Below are 20,541 nucleotides of genomic sequence, written 5' to 3'. Positions count from 1 at the left end.
ATATCAAACTGAAAATATTTAACTTTATTATTTAATATTTAAAGTATTAAATATAAATATAAATATAAATTATTATAAATGTTTAAATTTTTTCTTCAATACCTTAAATTTATTCAGCCTATCTGGAAAATTTTCTTTCTCTTGATTTTATGAGTTCACTCACATGGGATTCTCATCTTTTCTTGATTTTTATAAACACTCACATGGGATTCTCATCTGAAATAATAAATGGAAAATTTTGTTAATTAATTTTTCAATTCTAAACAATAATTTTAAAAATTCTACTAATTAATCATTTTATTAACTTTAATAAATTTAAAACATCAACAATACACTTTAATAAATTTAAAACATCAACAGTACAGAAAAATTAATTAATTGATGAATTTCTTTATAACAGGAAACTAAATAATAAAATACTTTCACTGTACTGAAGAATAACATATGCACAATGAAAGGTATCCTTTTACTTTCACTATAAATAGACGCAGTTTCTTCATTTTACATCACTGGTACTCTCTTCCCCCGAATACGGGGTGCTTTCTGTTAAAATAGTCATTTCCAAAAATACATCTAACAATCTCCTGATCCTTGAACTACAAGTCATGTAATTGCCAACTAGCAAATATACAAGCCTTCAGAATCAGGCCTTGCACTGACTCCTGCATCCAAAAGTCAGCAAAACCTAGAGTTTACAAACTAATGAAAATTTAGTCAGTCCATAATGAGGTAAAAGCAAAATTCTTGTCACCAGTTATACAACATCAAAATCAGTCCTGACAAAAACAATTAACTGTTCTAATCTTGTCTCCTCCTAAAAGGTCATGCATTTCTTTTCTTCATATAGAGCTGCTGTGAGAAGCATGTCCATTGATCCCCTACCTTCAAATGATTCAGGTTCACATTTCTCATCCAGTATCTTCTCAATGTTCTCACAAGCTCTTTCAGCTGCTTCCATTTTCTTTTTCATTCTACATCCTTGTTCCTCATACACTTGCCTTACCCCGCGTATTTTCTTGATTTTCACATCGCACTGTCTGCAAAACCATTTCCCCCTTGGTACAGAAGTGCGCAGCGGACTCATGCAATACAAGTGATATGCATTATCACAACCATCACATAAAACGATCTTACTATCATCTTTATCAGTTAGGCAGACTCGACATAGACAAGAAGGGCAATACCAATGCCGTCCATGTGATTTTAACAGGTTAGTTGTCAAGCACCTCATATGATAATACTTGTAAGGGCATAAATCATGGTCGCATATCTTTAGCTTTTCACCATTTTCCACCTCATTCCCACAAATATTACAGACACAAACTTTTTTAATCCCTGCTGGTGGTTGACAAAAATCATCCCTAGTACAATTTGAATTCTCTTCAAACTCTCTGACTATTCTTTCAATAGTTGAAGAGCCCTTTTCATTAGTCCTAGTGGCATTCAGCCTCTCACACACTAAACAATCCTCATGGGGAGATGCAATTCCTACTGCCTTGCAGCTTGCACAGTACCAACTTTTCGGGGGAATCTCTTTGACAGCAGGCTCGATACAGGATACATGGTACATTTCCTCACATGAATCACATACTAGACAATTCCTCCCATCTGCTATGCCCCCACAACGCCAGCAAGTACAGACACTGTATACACCACAAGAATCTATTTTCTCTGATTTATGATGAAAATCAAATCCCTGGGTCAAGAACTGTTTTGCAGCCAAGAAATGTAAAATATTTCTCAGAACCAACTAAATCAGTATCTAAAATGAAGCTACACATTATTAATATAAATATTCCCCTAGCATAGATTGCTGCTCTCTGCAACTCCCAAAAACAAACCAATTTCACTATAGTAGGGCCTGTCTAGGAACAATTACACTATGCTTTCATCATCAGAAGCAATTCAATATTGGGGTTCATTAAAAGAAAAACACAACAAAATCCATGCATGGTAATTTATAAATGATGCAAATTTTGTACATGGCGTCAACGACATACTCAAAATCTAGTATCACAGAAAAGTATCTGCAAGTTGTGTATCTTACCTGTTCATTATAGCAAGTCAAAGATACATCTGAGAGGCCCTTTGCAAGAGAAATCAAATCATTGCCAATTCCTTGAAGCTTTTTCCAGACCTGAAAAAGAATGTTTCTGTTTTAATGATTGCCACAAGAAAGAAGACATGTCTTCATATGAAGTATTCACCATCAACAAACCGCACCTGGCATGTTGTAACTTTGCTATACATATGGCCAGCTATTTAAGTTTCAAGAACCATGCATTTAAAATAAGTTGAACAAATTTTGACCACTGCAGGCAACAAAAATTAATTGACATTATAATATCACAATTGACAGTAAAAAGTTGTGCTGGCCAAAATTCCCTATTAAAGTTTAAACTAAGATATAGGCATTATAGTTGGTATTCAAGTTTTAACTCCATATATTGCTAAGGTTTCTGACTTTGATAAGCAATTGCTGTGTGCATGTGTCAAAGTAGTGGAGACAATCCAGTGGAAATTACACAAGGAAAGCAAACAGAAGGCCTGTAAAGTGATTCATCTGAGAGTGACATTCAGTGATGAAATGCAGGCAAATCAGCATCTGAAATTTTGATCTCTCTTTCAATTTTCATAAAACTCTTGAGACATTGTAAAAATTAACACCATATTACATCCTTCAAAGTTAAGAAAACATGTTAGTGCATCAAACATCTAACATAACAATATAAAGCATATCAACACATTCAACCATGAGCTTTAATTTGTAGAGAAGCACGATTGCACAAATTACCAGTTGAATATCTGTAAAAAAAAGTGAAGGTGAACGTTCATAAGCTCCATCTTTCATCCTTGCGTTCATGATACTTAAGCCTATAAGATTGTCAACCTTCATTTCTCTGAAATTTTCAACCAGTAGCTTACACAATAAGGTGAAGTTTTCAGAAAGTATAATATTAAGGAAAGCATGCTGGCACTTCCTAGTGACAGGACAATGAGATTCATCCAAAGATTCACTAGATTTGAAATCCACATGTGCTTTAGCTGCATGAGTTCCGTTAGAGATCCACCTTGCTTGTGAAGAGAACTTGTGCCCATATTCATCACAAGTATCAGATTCCTATAAAACAACCAAAAAATACAAATAATAATGCAAAGAAATTAAAGAAGAATGCAACTGAGATGGCTGATATTGTTGGGAAATATGCCGTTTGGTAGGAAACAAACCTTGACAGGCATCATAAGTGCATCTCGGATGCAACCCCGGATACCACCTTCTTCATCATTTAATGACTGATGAATGCACTCGAGGATAACATTTCTGCACTGCTTATGTGAAACATCATCTGAACCATCCGAAGAAGCATGTCCTTCAGGGACACAATTTGGTGTTGGCTCTTTTTTGGCCTACAAGATACCATGTATAGCTAGGTTAAAAGAATTTTTGTTAAAGCAAAGGACCATAACTAGAGAACGACAGAGATAGATAAAAAAATTGAATAATGAATGTACTTTCAGAAACCACAGAGTTGTAAATCCAGCTCTTTTTTTCACCTTAAGTAAATAATATATATTTCCCAACGCTGCATAGTTAAATACATTTTCTGCTTCATTTCAAATCTCCAACGCAGGTTGGAATGGATCTAAACAGTATGGTATGGCATAAAAAGATCACCTTCACCTGTTCATGATGCCACTAGCCCCATAGTAAATAAATCCCACTACACAGTACACAGCTTTTGACTACACCATTGTATAATCTGGGATTACTTCGAGGCTAAGGCTGGTTTAGTATCTTTTTTTTTTTTCTTATTGTTGTCCAACAGTAAAATTTTATATTTATGGGGAAAAAGTTATATATATATTTTGAGTTTTCACTTGCTCTAACATTTTTCCCTGTAAGACATTAAGCAACATATTATAATAATATATATTTTAAACAACAATTAAAACCAAATTAGTGTGATACCATAGGCCCTTATTGATCCAGTACCCAAGAGGTAAATAGACGATATGAAATTTTAAGGTTTTTTTTCCTTTTCCTTCTGAGTTACAAATAATGATCACCAAAATAGCCACCAACAATTCATTATTTCAAACACCCACATTTTTTAGTGTATATTAATTAATAAGCCTCTATACATACCATTTGGTTAACAAAAATGGAAGAGTGGGAATAGAAATAAAGGTTCAGTCTGGCTACCAGTTTCTCATATCTAAAAAACAAAGTAATAAAAGCCCAGTTATCTTGGTTCTTTCATTCCTGGACTTCCATTTGCAGTGACATAACAGAACTTCAAGTTTCGAGAAAACTCAGTTTTAACACACTTTCACTTCAGTTAGAATATCCTGCATTTGAATGTGAAGTGTCTATGAACCCATCAAGGCACAGATGAGCTCACAAGCTAAAGGCATGCTTCTAAAAGGGCATGGGGGCAAATAAAGGAAGAGAAACATGCTAATACGAAATAGTTCCATAATTCCATTCCAATGGATGTTCCTCTCAAGTCTCATCTCAACACCTCTCCACTTTCTTCTCTATGTGACATTCTAGACCTCTCTCTACTATCTCTTATTTTATTTTCTTAACTTTTTATTCTTCAAGTTCATTACATAGTAAATACCCCTGCACTTGCAAGAAATAAAATCTGGACAGCTAAATTTCCTGGGAAAATGTTTGCTCCTTGTTCTTTCCCTTTCCTTTTCTTTTGAGTGAGGGCATGAATGGTCTGTTCCAATATATGTGTATTCAGAAATCTTTGCTTGATTTCTTTGCATAATGCATATAATTACAGAAGGTTTAAGAAGTTTAAATAGCTTATGTAGGATATGGACATACATCCTTTAAGCAATAATGTGATCTGACACTCTCCCATTTAAGCAACTCAAGTACTAGTATAATTTTGTCTTATTTATTACAATTGTGTTATATATCATTTAAATATAAAATATGATACATATTATTTTAAAAGATACATGTTTCACTTCACTTAGATGGATGCTTTCACCATGTGTCTGCCTGCCTGGGCTCCAAGAATCCTGGTGCTTAAGAAACTAATACTAGCATTGCCTCACTGGAAACACTCTGCTTCCCTTGGGCCATGAGATCTAGCAGCCACCATTAAAGAAATGGAAGGCTCTCAATTTTAACAGTTAAGTTCAATAACAATTTTTACTGTGACTGAAGGAGATTCGATTTTTCCTGTCACATTATGACCGACTCAGTGATCTCTTGAAATTAATAGAAGGCAACCACCAATATAATTACAAGAATGTATTAGGAGCAAAAATTTCCATCACCACTTTTTTTTCTCAATGCAAGATAAACATTTTTTATCTTCCTGCTACAGCCAAGCTGCCAAAGCCACTCTAAGCAACTAGCTATGTACAAAATACAAACACACCAACTCATTTTTCAGTCACAACCCTCAAGGAAAATTTTCCTTAGGCCTAAAGCTTTAGTCATTATTCTCATTCACAAACTTATTCTGGAATTTAAACAAGTTACTGGTTTTGTGCATGTAAAGCTTAAAAGCTTAGTTTATCCATATTCTTCTATGCAATTCACTATGTTTAATATAATTCACACAAATCTAAAATTTTGGCCTTGAACCCCAAAAACTACCAATAACATCTTGATGCTGAATAAGTACAGAGAAAAAGAACAGCAAATCCACTTTATCTATTGATTAATACACAATTAAAAAATAAATTTTTTGCACGGATACATGGATAGAGATATACCTGTTCTGCAAATTTACTAGCAGCTTCCACAGAACCTTTCCCCTCCTCTTGACCTTTACTCTCTGAGCTCCACCTGGTGTGCTTTCGCCTCTTGTACGTTTGAAAACACTTAATGGACTCTGAGCCCCCATCAGCACTGCTATTCTCAATCCTAATCCAAAAACCATTATTCACTTCTTCACTTTTCAAGCACTGAACTCTCTCTCCTGTGTCGTCATCATTACTTGTTCCCTTCCCACCACCCATCTCTTAATAGCAGAAAGAAGAGCCAATATAGCAACAAAACCCTAAATTAGAGCTTTTCAGCACCAAATTAGAGTTCAACTGGAACAAAAGATTCAAATAGTACAAGTACGAATGAATTATCAGATAGATAGATACTACGAGCATAACATCAATTCAAAAAAGAAAAGATAATTTAGCAATATTTTCTCTAATGGATATCACATGAATCCAAGTTCTCAGTTTAGGAGCCAAGAAAAATGCAGCAAATAAAGCTAATGGAGGATAAGAGAACAGAACGTTGCATTAGCCACTACTGCTACTTTCAGTTTAAAATTAAGTCAAATTCTTGCATGAGAGTTCAGTAAGAGTTGATTTAGCTGTTATAGCACAAAAAAGTTTAGGTTAATCTATCTTTTACTTTCTCGCTTTCTTTGACATTTTCTCGGTAAACAAAAAGAACGATAAACAAACAAACAAACAAACAAACAAACAAATAATAGAAAATCAAAGAAGCAAGAGAAGAAACGAGGAAACATACCTAAGTAGATGTTTCTGAGGCCTGGAAGCTGAAACCCTTAAATCTGAGAAGAACAAGTTGGTTGGCTTGCCGGAGAGAGGACTTTGTTCGCTAGTTGTAGGTCTTATTATCCGTCTATTTTTTAAAAAAAGTGTTTAGAACAGTCCCTTCGGCTTTCGCTCTTTTATTTCCCTTTTCTTATTGAATTTTTTTTTTATTAATTGCGCGACAGGTGGGCCATTCGGATCCGGAAGTGGGTAACCCTGATGTGACCCTGTTTTGTCACTGACACGTGGCGTCCATGAAATGAGTCCAGCTGTTGTAAAACTTCAAGTCTTCAACCGCCGTCGGGCTTTTAGATAATAGCGAACGGAGGATCCGATAAAATGGCTTATCAAATCTATTTAATATTTAATTTCGTTTTAAAATATGATTAAATTTTCGTTTTTAAATTACTCAAATTCATTTTATTTTTTTATTATTATTATTATCTGAAAAATATTGTCAACTCTTTTTATTTTACAAGTTTAATTTAATAATTTAAAATATAATGTAAAAATTAATTTACATTTTAAGAATTTAATAATTAAATAAATTATTTAAATTATATTTGTTTAATATATAAGATGTATAATAATTATTATCTTAAAATAAATATTTATATAATATTTAGTTTATATAGAAACACAACAATAAAAATAAATTTAAAAATGATCATTTTTAATTAGTGTTAGATTTATCATTTAAGAAGAATAAAAATTTGCATTCACATAATTAATTCAAAATTTACACTCACAAAATTTGCATTCATATGATTAATTCAAAATTTATACTCACAGAATTAATTCGATAATAAATACATCTGAATAAATATAAAAAATTTTAAATTTTATTTTTCTAATACTTAATCCCCCGCTTCCAAAGAAGTGAATAAGCTTCTCTCCTCTCTCAGTTCCATCGGATTGGCTACTAGTGTGCAACATAAAAAAAAATAGAGCATCTCAGACAATAAAGAAGAGAAAAAATTTATCCCCTACTGGTCATAGAGAAAGAAAGCTAAATGATAATATTAGATAGAATATATAATGATTAAATGCATAGTAACATCCACTAATTATTTAAATTAATCATTGAATACTTAAATTAAAATAAAAAACTATTAAACATTTAAACTCATACAAAATTTTAAAAACTAAATATAAGTTATGCATTTAGCTAAGCTAATGGCCACTTCTATTTTATTTTACTATTTCTGTCCCAGTTCTATTTTTAAGTTTTGAAAGATTTATTATTTAATTTTTAAGTGTTATAATTATTAATAAGTCCGTACTCTATATTTTTTTAATAAAATAATTCTCTATTTTTTTTCAGTTAAAAATAAATAAAAATGATAGAGAAAATTTTTAAAATTTAATTTTGCTATCAAATAAAATTTTTTATTTAGTCTATATATTACTATTATTAATAAATTATTTTTCATATTTTTATAAATATATTAAAATGTTTTTTTTTAAATCTATTAAAATATTTTTATATTTTTTCAAATTTATTAAAATATTTGTATTTTTCTATATTTAAATAATAAAAATAAATAAAATAATTATTTTATTAATGAAAAAAAAATATTTTAATAAATTTTTAAAAATATAAAAATTAACATAAAAACTAAATAATAAATTTCCTACAATTTTTCTTTGACAATAAATTTAAATTCATCCTTCTACCATATGTCAAGAGCCTAAACAAAGTCCAATTTAAAAATTCAGTCCAAATTAACTCCAAAAATTTGCAACGTGGACAAATAAACCCGTATTATCAAATCCTTTGCGGTTGAAATGCATTGCCCCTACAAAACAATAAACAATTGTAAATTAACATTTTGCTAAATAACACCTTGTACACGTGTTAAAGGAAATAATAAAAAGCATTATTCATCACTTTCTCTCTCTATTCTATTCCTTACTCTTAAGTCAAACATAATTCTTCAATTTTTTTTTAAAAATACCAACTTTATCTCCACTTTTAATCCATTCACGTCGCCACCCATCTCTAAAATCTCAGTGTGTATTTCCCTTTCTTTCAAGCTTTTTGATTTTCTTCACTTTATAGTTATTTTGTTAGGAGTTGGTCTTGTGAAGTTAGTATAAGCATTTGAAATCCTTTTTGACCACTTCTAAAAAAAAGTCCATTTTAAAAAAAAAAAGTTTAAACTTTCCTGAGATTGGACTAAAAAAATTGGGCTGCGACCCAATTCTAAAGTACAAAAAAAAAAAAGTCAAGGGTGAGACTAGAAAGAAGGTCATGAAGTTTCCATTACAACTTGATTAATTATGAGGGAGGATTTTGACACTGGAAGACTTGAAGACAGAACAATGATTTGGATGCGAAAAGGAGGCAACATCCCCAAACTTGAACCACCCCTTTTGTTATGCTCTCAGCTTGTATATTTTCATCGGAATGGGAATTATCTTCGTCATCAAACTCACATTGCTGGCCTCCTTTTGTTATGCCGAAATCATTAAAGAGTTAAACAAAATAAAATTAAATATAGAAGTTAGTTTATTATTTTTAAAATAAGTGAATTAAGTAGTTTATTTCGTAAAAGAATCGAGAAAATAAATAATAAAATTTCTTTTTTATGTCCATTGAGTGCTAACGATGAATTTTAAAATGGTTTTCTTGTCGTAATGAATGGACAAAAAATATATAGCAATCTATATTTTCTCTATGAGTTGTACATATGCAGTTTCTGAGAAATTCAAAAATAACTTACAAGAATGATTACGGTATAAAAAAAATACACCTTCTTTTGGATAAGAAGAAAAAAAAAAAAAGAGTGAGGATAGATATCAAATCAAATGGACAAGCTCAAGGTATTCGTTTCTCACAAATCAAAATCTTCCAGATAGAATGTTGGCCTTCACCTGTGTCTCGAAGAGCAGGCTCCCAACCCATGGCTTTTGCTATCTCTTGAAGTTCATCCATCACAGATACAGTATCACGTATGTAAACAATTCCACCATGTCTTAGTATCCTATCCATCTCAAGCATTATACTCGAAATATTGCATTTGTGCCTACCACAGAATAAAATAAAATTTTCACATTTATATTTACTCTCCACAAGTGAAACAAATGTGGCCTCATACCTTTTCTGCTCGACAGAGAACAGACCTGCTGCATGTAACAGGTCATATGTTCTGGGATAAGTATCAAAGGGCTCGCACCTGGGAAACAAAATTTTGAGAACTCACAAGTCCCAGTAAGAAATCAATCAAAGACAAAGACAAAGCAATCAAAGCATCCTAAAGCAGCTAAGTCAAAACTAAGTTGGCAATCCATGTTTCCAACTTCCAAGCATATGGGTTAGAGCTAAATGTCACCGCTACAAAAATAAGTTTAAGATCGCCACCATAAATTGTTGTCTTATATACTTTAACTATAGTTATAAGTTAATAGCAACGGTTTGAGAACCGTTGTATTTACCTCCGCTGCTGAGTAGAAGACGGCAATTTATTTACTTTTTCGTGATGGATAAAAAGTGCAGCTAAAAATTATAATTTTATTTAACATAAAGTAAATATTTTATTGAAGTGTATTATTATATATAATAAAAGGGTGAATTTTCTTTATAACAATTGCTTTAATAGTATTAAGACAATAATTTTATGATTGATGCTAAGATACTGATGTCTAAAGCCTAAAATGTAATAGCGTGTGTATTGTCTATACCAGTCATGCATCGCTCCTATAAGCCCACGGTCATATATAACAGGCAAGGTATTGAACCCACTGACAGGAACAACGTTCATAACCCAGCAATCAATCTGGAGATCATGTAATGCTGCTGCAAACCTGCAATATTCAAAATGACCAACAAATTGTACAGAATCATGATGTGCATTGCTCCATCCTCTATATGAAATCAATAGTCACATTATATATGTAGAATTCAAATGTAATCCGTGAATGATACCCCCCAAATCCAGCCCTCATGTCCATCACATTTCGGAAGTTCATTTCTTTCCATCGGAAAGCATTAACATAACTTTCTATTATTTCGTTCCAATATTTTGACTCTGCCTTGAAGAGCTCCTTTCTGGATATTGAGGCATCCATTATTGTGCTCTGCAGTCTATCTGGTGGATAATGAAGGCGCATAGGCCACGTAGTAACATTGGCCCCATAACCATTCTCAGGCAGTAGAGTGATGCATGCCCTCAAGCTGACATACCTGCAAAAGCATCATAGTTCTTGTACATTATCGTTTTAAACTAATTAATGTTACCTTGGTCCTCTTTCTTACATATGCGTATATGTGTCTTAATCATTGATTTACACTCTAAACCATTTTCTTGTGATATTCAAATGATCTTACTCTAAACGTTTCTTCCAATGCATGGATTTACAAGAGATGATAAGTAACTGGTATTTGTAGTATTACCAAGTTGGCAAGTTGCAGTCATCAAATGCCCAACTTAATTAAACAGAACTGAAAAAGATTGGATTAAACAAAAGAACTTCTAAGGAAAATTTTAATAATTCTACTTCTTGTAAGTGTTTGCATATATAGATAAGCCTGAACATGAATGTAATTTTGGACCAGGATATACCAAACATTGTCTGGAGCATCACTAGAGTTGCACAGTGGAGGTTGTGCCCCAGCATCGCGATTAAGGTAGCAGCTGTTGTTTAATGGCTTCTGCCATACGGCAATGTCTCCTTCCTTCTTTACCAATTCCCAACAAATGCGACTAGTAAGGTCCTGCATTTCTGCACTAACATTGCAAGGGAGACAATCCTCGTGAACCTCACCTTTTACACTACCCAATTGAAACAAAGATTTAAGGATCATACTTGTAGTATAGAAAGGTACAAGGAAGAACTGGCCATGATTATAGAGATATTGTAATAAAGACAGTGAGACTCCAGAACAGAATAGCCAAGAACTATAACATGATTGCCTACCTCTCCATTGTTCCTGCAGATTGGCTTCACGTTTATACACGAAGTATCCTCCTGCCCTGAGCATTCGATTGGTCTCGAGAAGCAAAATTCCATCTGTATTACAGCCAAGGAAAGAGATTTTAATTAGTGTGAGTAGTTGGTGGGTACATTTGCTGATAGGTTCAAATAACTAGCTCACATTGAACACAAAAGAATGACTAGAGTCTCATGCTTATAATTAAGTAGGTTGGAAAAAAGTACTACCATCACGAATCCAATCAATTCTACATCTTGAACAATGTATCAAATCAAAAGCTTGGCTTGGATACAACAAACGACGGGAAGCAAATACTGCAGCCATGGCAGGAACTCCACGCTCCAGTGCAACTTGTATCTGGTTCTCATGGGCATCTTTTGGCGCTATTGATAGAGTGTTCACATTGCGCTGTAGCAGAAAGGCGGCAAAACTTGCTACTCCACAATCAATGTCTAAAGCAACACGGGTGCGTTGGCCAAATGCAATATCAGGAACCATCTACGCATTGAAATCATCAGAGTGTAATGAATATGATGCCGAGAAAAGTAATATAACTAGTGGGAATTGCACGGTAATCCAACCTGTGAAATCTGGTTCAAATATTCATCTGGGCCATGAATAAACTGTGATCCACCTCCTGGAAAAATTAACTTATCCCCTTTCTTTTTCTTCCAATTCTGGCCATCCTTATCTTCAACAAGACGTGTATGAGGCACATTGTTGAACAGCACCTGTCACTAGACAATACCATTATTGGCCCAAAGGGGAAAAGAAGAAGAGGGAGAACTTTGCTTACAATCTGAACTAGACCAAATTGATAACAAAACAAAAGGAAATTTACTTAGCTATTTTCAGAAGTTCGAACTGTTGTAAAGAAAGAGAATGAATAAATAATTTTTCTACACATTACCTCGTCTCTACTCCTGGGCCAGGGTATGGATCTCTTGTACCCTTTGGGCATTGGCACCAAGCAATTCAGTCCCTTGCCTTCTTCAGGACAATGCCTTTCAAACCTTTCCACACTGCCACTCAGATTCAGCCTTGTAATCTCCTCTACATTGTCCAAACAAGGTATATAGTCGCTCTTCGTCTCTTCACACATCTTGTACTTCTTATACTTAAGTCTAACTCCAATGGCAACATTCTCTTCTTTCTTCTCTTCATCTCTCCAATCGCTTAAATTCCTCAGCTCCTCCACTGCACTCGAATCGAACTCCCCAGTGTCAAAATCCACTGCCATCGCTCCAGTCTCATCCACTATCCCGATCCTTGGCCCCACCGTTAACCACGGTGGCGGCGGCTGCCGTTGACTTGAATTTGAGGATGATGTCGTGGTTGGGGGCGGCGAAGGTTGTGGTGAAATAGATGATGATATGGAGGTGGTGACATCGCCAACAGCGGAGGAGGAGGCAGAGGAAACAACGGATGGAATGAAAGAAGGGGGGTGGTAAAAGAGGGCGATTAGAGAGAGGGAGAGAAGCGAAAGGGCTGCAATTTTGACAAAGTTAGGACCTTTGACGATATCCACGGAGGCGGTGACTATATCGGCGGGTTTCATGGCTTGCGATAGAACTGTAACCTGAGAGGACAAAAAGATTAGCGGCGCCGGCGAAGAAGGGTAATGATGGAGATACGAGTCCCCGGAGGTGGAGGAACGTAGACGGTACGACGGGGATTAAGTTAAGAAGACTGGAGAGGGAATCTCATGGGAAGAAAGTAAGTGAGCGTTTTGAATGCATTTGACAGTTGGTGCTTTGGATTGAAGTTGGTGAGGAGCGCACGTGGACTGTGCTGTGGTTGGGTGATTGGATGGGTCCCAGTGGAGATATCTCTCTCTATATCCAAATGTACAGAGCCAGAGGGTTCTGAAATGCGTGTCTGAGTCTTAGGTGGCAACATAGGAAGGGAAAAGTTGTCTGATGCGGATCATTGGATTGTAGAAGAAGACGGGAAATATTTATGCATAATAATTAACGATTAATATAGTGTGAAAATGACAAATCACATACCAACTACCCAATCACATCGAGGTTCCTTTTTCTCTTCTCTGCTGTAATGTAACAATACAATCCGCCTTCTTCTGCGGATGCCTCCCCATCAAGGGCGAGGTTTTATTTACTTCAATAATTCTTTTTTGTTTTTTGCAGGCTTAGAACGTGGAATCGGGGTTTTTGTTTTTTGATCTGCTTTATTTAGTTGAAGAAATTATTATTTAATTTTTTATAATTAAAATTCATATTAATTTTTTCTTAATTTAATTTGATTTAATTTTTAAAAATATTTGAATTTTTATTTTTAAATTATTCGATAATGATGACCCTTAAATGAGTCCGCCACATTCACGTGCTTGATCCGTGTACCATTTAAGTTCGGAATTTTATTTTATGTATACTCAACATTAGCCCTCTGTCTGCATCGACACCTTTTCTAGATTTCTTTCTATAGCCACTATTGTCTTTTTGTTATTGTTTTGATTACATGTCTTTGTGTCACTTTTTTCATTGCGTTTGAGTTTAGGCAATCCTTGTTTTAGAAAGCAACCGATTGAGCGACAGCAGCAACACCTCCTGTTTCTTCGCCAAATGATTTTAAGGTTTAGCTAGTTAGTTCTTGGGTCGTACTTTATTAGGAGAAGGGATTTTTTGGACCATAGATTATTATGAACTTTTTATATATACTTGTAATGTATTTGGGACTTAGACCCTTTTTTTTAATGCAATCTTGACATTTGAAGGAAAAAAAAAATCACATCAGGCATAGTTGGGTAATTTTCACATTTTGTTCTTAGAATTTTAAGTGTTATTTGATATTAGGCTTTAAATTTTAATTTATTATATAAAATTTTTTTAACCTACCTAGTAATACATTATATAGCTGCAAATGCAATAAAATTTATAAAATTTGAGACTAGTTCTGGAAGGCTAGCCACAAGTTAAATAAAAAGCAAAATATTTCTCCAATAAAGTTTTGCAACTATATCAATAGTTCTATTACCGTTGTAATGTATAAGTTCAAAAGAAAAATCACCTAATTGAGAGCACAAAAATCGAATAGATGCAATAGTAGTCATAATATCAAAATGTGATGAGAAAGTCACATTAGATAACGTTGCAAATAGAATCTCTAAATTAATGGCACCAATAATTGACTGTGAAATTGCAAACTAAAACTAATTAAAGAGTCTCAAGGACAGCATAAGCCTCCGCAGCTAATGGAGAATAACTCCAAAACACATTTATCTACTCCATCTATTAAAATATCATTACAATTGTGAACCACCACAGTAATAGTAGTCGGAGAAAATTGACTTTTCCAAATAATATCAGTGTTATATTTTAGAGTTTCACGAAAAGGAGTTAACTAAACAAAATTGGCGTTGAAAACTGCACAATGAAAAAGTAACAAAAATTATATATTATCTATGCTCCACAATGCTAATAGCAATGCCAGATGAAGTAGCTAAAGGACCTGGAAGGATAAATTCAAATACTCTCTTGTTTTGTGCCTTTCATATATGCCATAGAGTAAGAGCAATAAGTTGCATGATAGCATTACAATTTGGCTCAGTCTTAAATTGATTCTAGAAGGTCTCCCACCAAACAGAAAAACTTGAAAAATCAACAAGTACACGTTTATAAGTGCAAGGGCTCAAAAACTAAGTGGCTCTAGCGTAGGGACAAATAAAAATAGTGTGTTCAAACGTTTCGAGTTGTATATAATAAAAGAGACACTCAGAAGAAGTTTGAATGCCATGTAAAACTAAATTATAGAAACTTTAAGTTTAGGCTGCTCTTGAAAAGCCCATGTCTTTTGCCATTTCAACTTCACGATGATAGTCGAAGAGGAAGGGAGCAAGATAAAAGCCTAGATATATGATTTTTGTATGAGACACTTCTAGTCTGATTTGACACTGTACTGTTCATTTTCTCAAAGTGCTAGACCAAGAAATCTGGAGCACTTATAAGAGCCACTGAAATATAGAAAATAGTCCTAATATAAGACGAAGGAAAAAAAATATTGCACAAATTGATGATTTTAATTTAAACTATTTTAATCTATCAAATCTATCACAAAATTAACATGAACAGATAATATTATTCTGAATGACATTCTCAATGACACGAGACAAAATAAAAATAGTTTGATCTTATGTGATTAAATAATTCATCTTAAGTGTTTATTAAAAACCCTCTTCCCAGGAATTTGGCATTACGTTTACTTTAGCCTACATGTCATTCTAAGTTGACCTTAAAGCAATATAACAATATTATTATTCTTTATAATAATATATACTTTACCCACATGAAATTGATCCAATAAAAAAATTGCGGACGGACTTAATTCTTCACAAAACTTCTGAATCACACACATAAAGCCAAAATGAAATAAAAAAATGGCAGCATTGGATCTCCCTTTGAAGACAACGTCGCCCCCTCAACGCAGCGTTTGCAGCGCCACAACCCTCCATTTTATTTTTTATTTATTATGGTTGTTCTCATTCTTTGTTCTGGATGAGTATGCTTTTTGACTTAAATAAATTTATTTATATACATTGTTATTTGCGATTGTTTGTATTTATAATATTTATGATTTAGAAATTTCGAATCGATTATGTAAATTAAATCGAATTTGATTTGATTTAATTTAATTTAATTTTATTTAATTTTATTTTATAAATCATATATTATTTAATTTAATTTGATTTTCATTTTAAATAAAAATTTAGTTTTCATCTCTCCTAATTAATATCTAGATATAATAAAATAATTTTTTTTATAGTATGGTTTTATAGGATATAGCATTTCATAGTTTTTAAATTTTAATTTTTTTTTATTGTTTAAGACTATTTTTTAAAGGTATTTGGAAGTTTCTAAGAGAATATATTTTTATTAGTGGATTAAAATTAAAAAATTTTAGCAATTTTTAAAAATTATTCAAAACCTCATTTTAAAAAATTATTCTCTCTCAAGCACAAATTTAAGGTTTTTAAACTTTGTAAATCTTTTCACTACTTTGAAAAAACCTCCTCTCAAAGAAAGAGATCTATGGGTGTTAGCAGTTTTCTTATGTTGTAGAATGAGGAAGCAATGTATGTGTTTCTCGAGAAAAGTTGAGGTTTTCTTTGTTAGGAGAGAAAAGAAATAAAAAAGAAAAGGGAGAGAGGCCTACGTTAAAGAGAGAGAAAGAGGAGGAGGAGGATGGGGAGAGATGAATGAGTGAAGAGGAGAAATTTCGATCTACTTCAAGTTTTTCCATCACTAAATGGCAAATCTATAAAAATTTAACGTGTAATAAAATATAATTATTCTTTTTAAAATACTGCTTCGTGATTTTTTACTTTTCATTCACTAATTACTTTATATAGAATTGCTTACATGAAATTAGAAGTATCAATTGTTGGATTCGGTTTAAAAATAAAATTTTCATTCACTAATTATTTTATATAAAATTGCTTACATGAAATTGAAGGTAACAATTTATCGGTTTGATTTAAAATTAAATTGAATCCAATAAATTAAAAATTAAAATTGTGGTATTTATGAAAATCAAATCGAATTGATTTTAGTCAGAAATCAAATCGAATCGGTCTGATTCGATTTGATTTGATCGATTTAAATTTTTAATATTTTTTTTACAATTTATTTTTAGTATTTTAAAATTTAATTGAAATATTTTAATTTTAATATTATCTAATTTTTTTATATTATTAAAAATAATATATTATTATACTAATCTATTTGATTTAATTTTTTTTATCAAATTGAATTGAATCGAAATAATTAAAATGTGTAAAATTAAAAATCAAAATAAATCGAGATTAATAAAAAATTAAATTAAAATTTTAAATTAATTCAATTCGATTAATTTTTTAATTTAAATTAAATACTATTCTCCTTTACATTAAATTTGGTATATAATTACTTGCTAAATATTTCTTGATTTTTTTAATTGGAAATATGATAAATCCAAAGTGTAATAAATAAAAAATTGTAAGATTTTTTTTTATAATAAATTGAGATTTTAAGATTGATATTAGATAATGCTTAAAGTCTAAATATCGCCCGTGATATATGTGGTTGATATTATAAATAGGGACCTATGATGTATGCAAATTTCTCTCCTCGAGAGAGAAGAGTTTGAAAATTCCCTTGAGCAAGGGATTCAAGGAAGCTGCCAGAGTTTGGCAATTTTTCTAAGCGTGGAGCTATATGCTTTATGCTAAAGGAAAATGCGTGGAACCCCCTTTTGTCAAGGGTTCTCTCTCCTTCTCTATGGTATACAGGCCCAGATCTCGATAGTAGCTCCAAAAACCCAATCAATAATTTGATAGGTACAGATGAAAATTTACTCTGTTTATTTTTTGAAAATAATTTATATTTAAAAAATATTTTTTAATTATAATTTATTTTATATTATTTAATTTTATTTTAAAAATTAAATATCTTAATAAATTTATATATAACTATTTTAATAAAATTATCAATCGTGTAGAAAAATGATTTCTTTTTTTAAATAAAAGAAAGTTATTTTTTACTAAATTATAGAATATTTAACTAGAGGTCTCAAATCTAAATATAAAGCCATTTTAGAATTTAGGAAGATCATTTTATCTCGTTAATAAAATTAAAATTCCATTTACTTAAAATGAAAATAATAAAAAAAAATTAAAAAGTCAAAGAATATATAGAAATATATTAGTCAAAATTCTATAACATCATTTTCTTTCTCTCATTTTTCTTTTAAATATTTATTATGATAACGTCTCTTTGGAAATTTCAAAGTCGGCCCCACATATAAATAAAGAAAGCCTTCCTAGAGTATTCAAGAAAACTACAGTAAAATTGATGTGTCTTTATTAAAAAATAGTAATTATTCTCTTTTAAAATTATTATATTGAATGGAGTATTTAAAGGTAGTTAGAGAAGTTGCGGAAAATTACATTCACAAACTTTTCTTTAACCAATAAATTAAAATTAAAAGTAAAAGTATATTATTTCTCTTACGAGGACTTTGACCCGTACGGCAACGTACCATATACTTTCCTTCCGCGAAACTCCAAAAGACTTGTCCCTGGCCGTATCTACTACAGTAACATTGATGTGTCATATTGTGACAACAATTGTAAATAATAATAAAAAAAAAATATAAAATTTTAAAGAAAAATATAATTTGATTTTTTTATTTTTTTTATTTTAATATTTATAGTTTAATTTATATTAAAATAATATTTATAATATTTTAAATTAAAATAAAAATTATATTATAAAATATTAATTTAATACAAATTAAATCACATATTTTAAAATAAAAATAAATTACATTATAATACATTTTTTAAATTTTTATTTTTTAATTAATAATTATATTTTAATTATTATATCAATATTTTTTTATTATCTGCATAATATGCATGTACTATTTTAATATAAATAGAATATTAGACATTAAAAGAAAAATAAATGGAATCATACAAATTTTTTTAATATTTTTTAAAATTTTAATAATCCCCTCTTCTAATATAGACTCCATTCACTGCATCTATTTTTTACTATTTTTTAATAAAATCGTCAAATTACAAGATTAAATTATTTATCGAGGATTCAATTATATTTAATTAATCTCTTAATAGTATAAATTAAACTATTTATAGTAAATATATTAATTAATTTCTCTCATTTTATTTTAAAAATAATTTAATATATTTATTATAGTTATATCATATGTTTTTAGTTAAATGGATAAAATTTTTATTCATTTTACGTTAAAAATTTTTTTTATGAGACTGCACTCTATATATTTAAATATCAGTCACATAAATAAAAACTCTTTTACTCTATAATAAAAAATTTTCTCCTCGATCGAATAAGATTCTTTATCATAATGAGCAAAATCGAATAATCTAATAATGCTTCTTAGACTCTCGAATACTAATTTAATCTATCATTTGTATAATCCTCACCTATCAAAAAATAAGACTCTTGATAAGAGAATTATGAGTCACAAACAGCTTTATTTCATTGATACTAAGTTATCTCTATTCAATCCAATAAATCCTTTTTAAAACTGAAAGTTCTGGATTTTGGATCTAGGCAATGCGAATTATATTTAAAAAAATAGAGCAGTGTTTAGATTACCATTAATCAAGCCAATTTCATTTCAAGATTCCGGAGATATACATATGATGGATGACATTCATTCAGACTTGCATGAACTTGCTGTGAGATGATGCATGGAGACTGCTCTGTAAATGGACACACAGACACTCAAATTTATAGACACAGCTCAGAAACAGAGAAATTGACAAGAAAACTCAGCCATGCACAACTAAAAATGAAGATTAAGCAGGAGCTGGATGGTTAATTAGCATGCAACATCATGTTCTTGAATTCTTGAAAATCAAGGACTCCGTCCAAGTTTGTATCGTACACGTAAATCATACTCCTACAATCTTTGCCACTCGTCTCATCCCACAAACCCAGCCTCGCCAATACGCTTTGAAGTTCCTCGCAAGAAATGAAGCCATCCCCATTAAGATCGAACACGTTGAATGCTTTAGCTAGGTCCTGTTCTTCATCTTTCTCCTCTAATATTTCATTCTTGTCGTCGTTTTGCTTAGTTATGGAGTCGTAGAATAACAAGAATTCATCGAAGTTGAGGCTCGTTTTTCCCACCGAATACTCCAGCTCCTTCAGGCTGAAATTGACCCCGATTCCTTCCAGAAGCCAATTAAGCTCCTCCAGACTCAAGAGACCGTCGCCATTTTTGTCAAGCTTTTGGAAAATCCTGTGCAAGTCTTTGGTGTTGAGCATATTGCAGAGACGTCGCCAGAACACTAATAAATAGTTTGGATATCGGTGCAGACCATTGACTTCAGCTGATGTTTAATAAGATTGCAGAGTCCTGTATATTTATAGACCACGTAGGAAGAATAATGTTAGCCAATCACAATCATTAGCAATTTTCCTTTGCGTATTGAAGATATGCTCAAGGAAGTTTGCAGGAAACTTCGTGGGAAGAAACAGATACATTTCTGAAGATTGACAAATCTTTTGTAATTTTGTTCTAAATAG

At 31.7% G+C, this 20,541-nt stretch overlaps 3 protein-coding genes across 6 annotated transcripts; all 3 read right to left on the bottom strand.

The window, feature by feature from the left end:
- Positions 1-445: 445 nt before the first annotated feature.
- LOC110609445 (PHD finger protein EHD3) lies at positions 446-6,653 on the bottom strand. Of its 4 annotated transcripts, XM_021749021.2 has the most exons (7): positions 6,509-6,653; positions 5,746-6,069; positions 3,229-3,408; positions 3,072-3,121; positions 2,795-2,900; positions 2,048-2,137; positions 446-1,708 (listed from the first exon to the last, which is right to left on the bottom strand). In XM_021749021.2, exons 2-7 carry the CDS (start codon positions 5,989-5,991, stop codon positions 815-817), a joined length of 1,566 nt encoding a protein of 521 aa, XP_021604713.1. In that variant the 5' UTR covers positions 5,992-6,069; positions 6,509-6,653; the 3' UTR covers positions 446-814. The 4 variants fall into 4 exon arrangements, with proteins under 4 accessions (XP_021604713.1, XP_021604710.1, XP_021604711.1 ...); XM_021749018.2 differs by having other exon boundaries at positions 2,795-3,121; XM_021749019.2 differs by having other exon boundaries at positions 2,795-3,121; positions 5,746-5,993.
- Positions 6,654-9,181: 2,528 nt separating this feature from the next.
- On the bottom strand, positions 9,182-13,228 carry LOC110608499 (probable methyltransferase PMT10). The gene is made up of 9 exons (XM_021747740.2): positions 12,381-13,228; positions 12,052-12,201; positions 11,698-11,968; positions 11,455-11,547; positions 11,100-11,259; positions 10,463-10,720; positions 10,219-10,341; positions 9,636-9,713; positions 9,182-9,563 (listed from the first exon to the last, which is right to left on the bottom strand). Exons 1-9 carry the CDS (start codon positions 13,026-13,028, stop codon positions 9,356-9,358), a joined length of 1,989 nt encoding a protein of 662 aa, XP_021603432.1. The 5' UTR covers positions 13,029-13,228; the 3' UTR covers positions 9,182-9,355.
- Positions 13,229-19,601: 6,373 nt separating this feature from the next.
- On the bottom strand, positions 19,602-20,352 carry LOC110610096 (probable calcium-binding protein CML44; the record flags this gene model as incomplete). Its single annotated transcript, XM_021749967.2, has 1 exon — positions 19,602-20,352. A coding segment is annotated over one exon (525 nt), but the record flags the coding sequence as incomplete, so codon positions are not given.
- Between the last annotated feature and the right edge of the window lie 189 nt (positions 20,353-20,541).

This window comes from Manihot esculenta, chromosome 2 (assembly GCF_001659605.2).
Source record: "Manihot esculenta cultivar AM560-2 chromosome 2, M.esculenta_v8, whole genome shotgun sequence".
Classification (NCBI taxonomy): domain Eukaryota; kingdom Viridiplantae; phylum Streptophyta; class Magnoliopsida; order Malpighiales; family Euphorbiaceae; genus Manihot; species Manihot esculenta.
Note: the sequence above shows the minus strand (reverse complement) of the source record. Positions and strands in the feature narration are given on the sequence as shown.

Coding starts and splice junctions, on each gene's coding strand:
- LOC110609445 (XM_021749018.2), bottom strand. CDS start 5,991: ATGGGTGGTGGGAAGGGAACAAGTAATGATGACGACACAGGAGAGAGA. Junction 2,138..2,794: donor TTTTTACAGATATTCAACTG/GTAATTTGTGCA, acceptor ATTCTTTTTCAG/GTCTGGAAAAAGCTTCAAGG. Junction 1,709..2,047: donor TGACTTGCTATAATGAACAG/GTAAGATACACA, acceptor GCTGCAAAACAG/TTCTTGACCCAGGGATTTGA.
- LOC110608499 (XM_021747740.2), bottom strand. CDS start 13,028: ATGAAACCCGCCGATATAGTCACCGCCTCCGTGGATATCGTCAAAGGT. Junction 11,548..11,697: donor AATTGATTGGATTCGTGATG/GTAGTACTTTTT, acceptor GCTGTAATACAG/ATGGAATTTTGCTTCTCGAG. Junction 10,342..10,462: donor ATGAGGGCTGGATTTGGGGG/GTATCATTCACG, acceptor TGAATATTGCAG/GTTTGCAGCAGCATTACATG.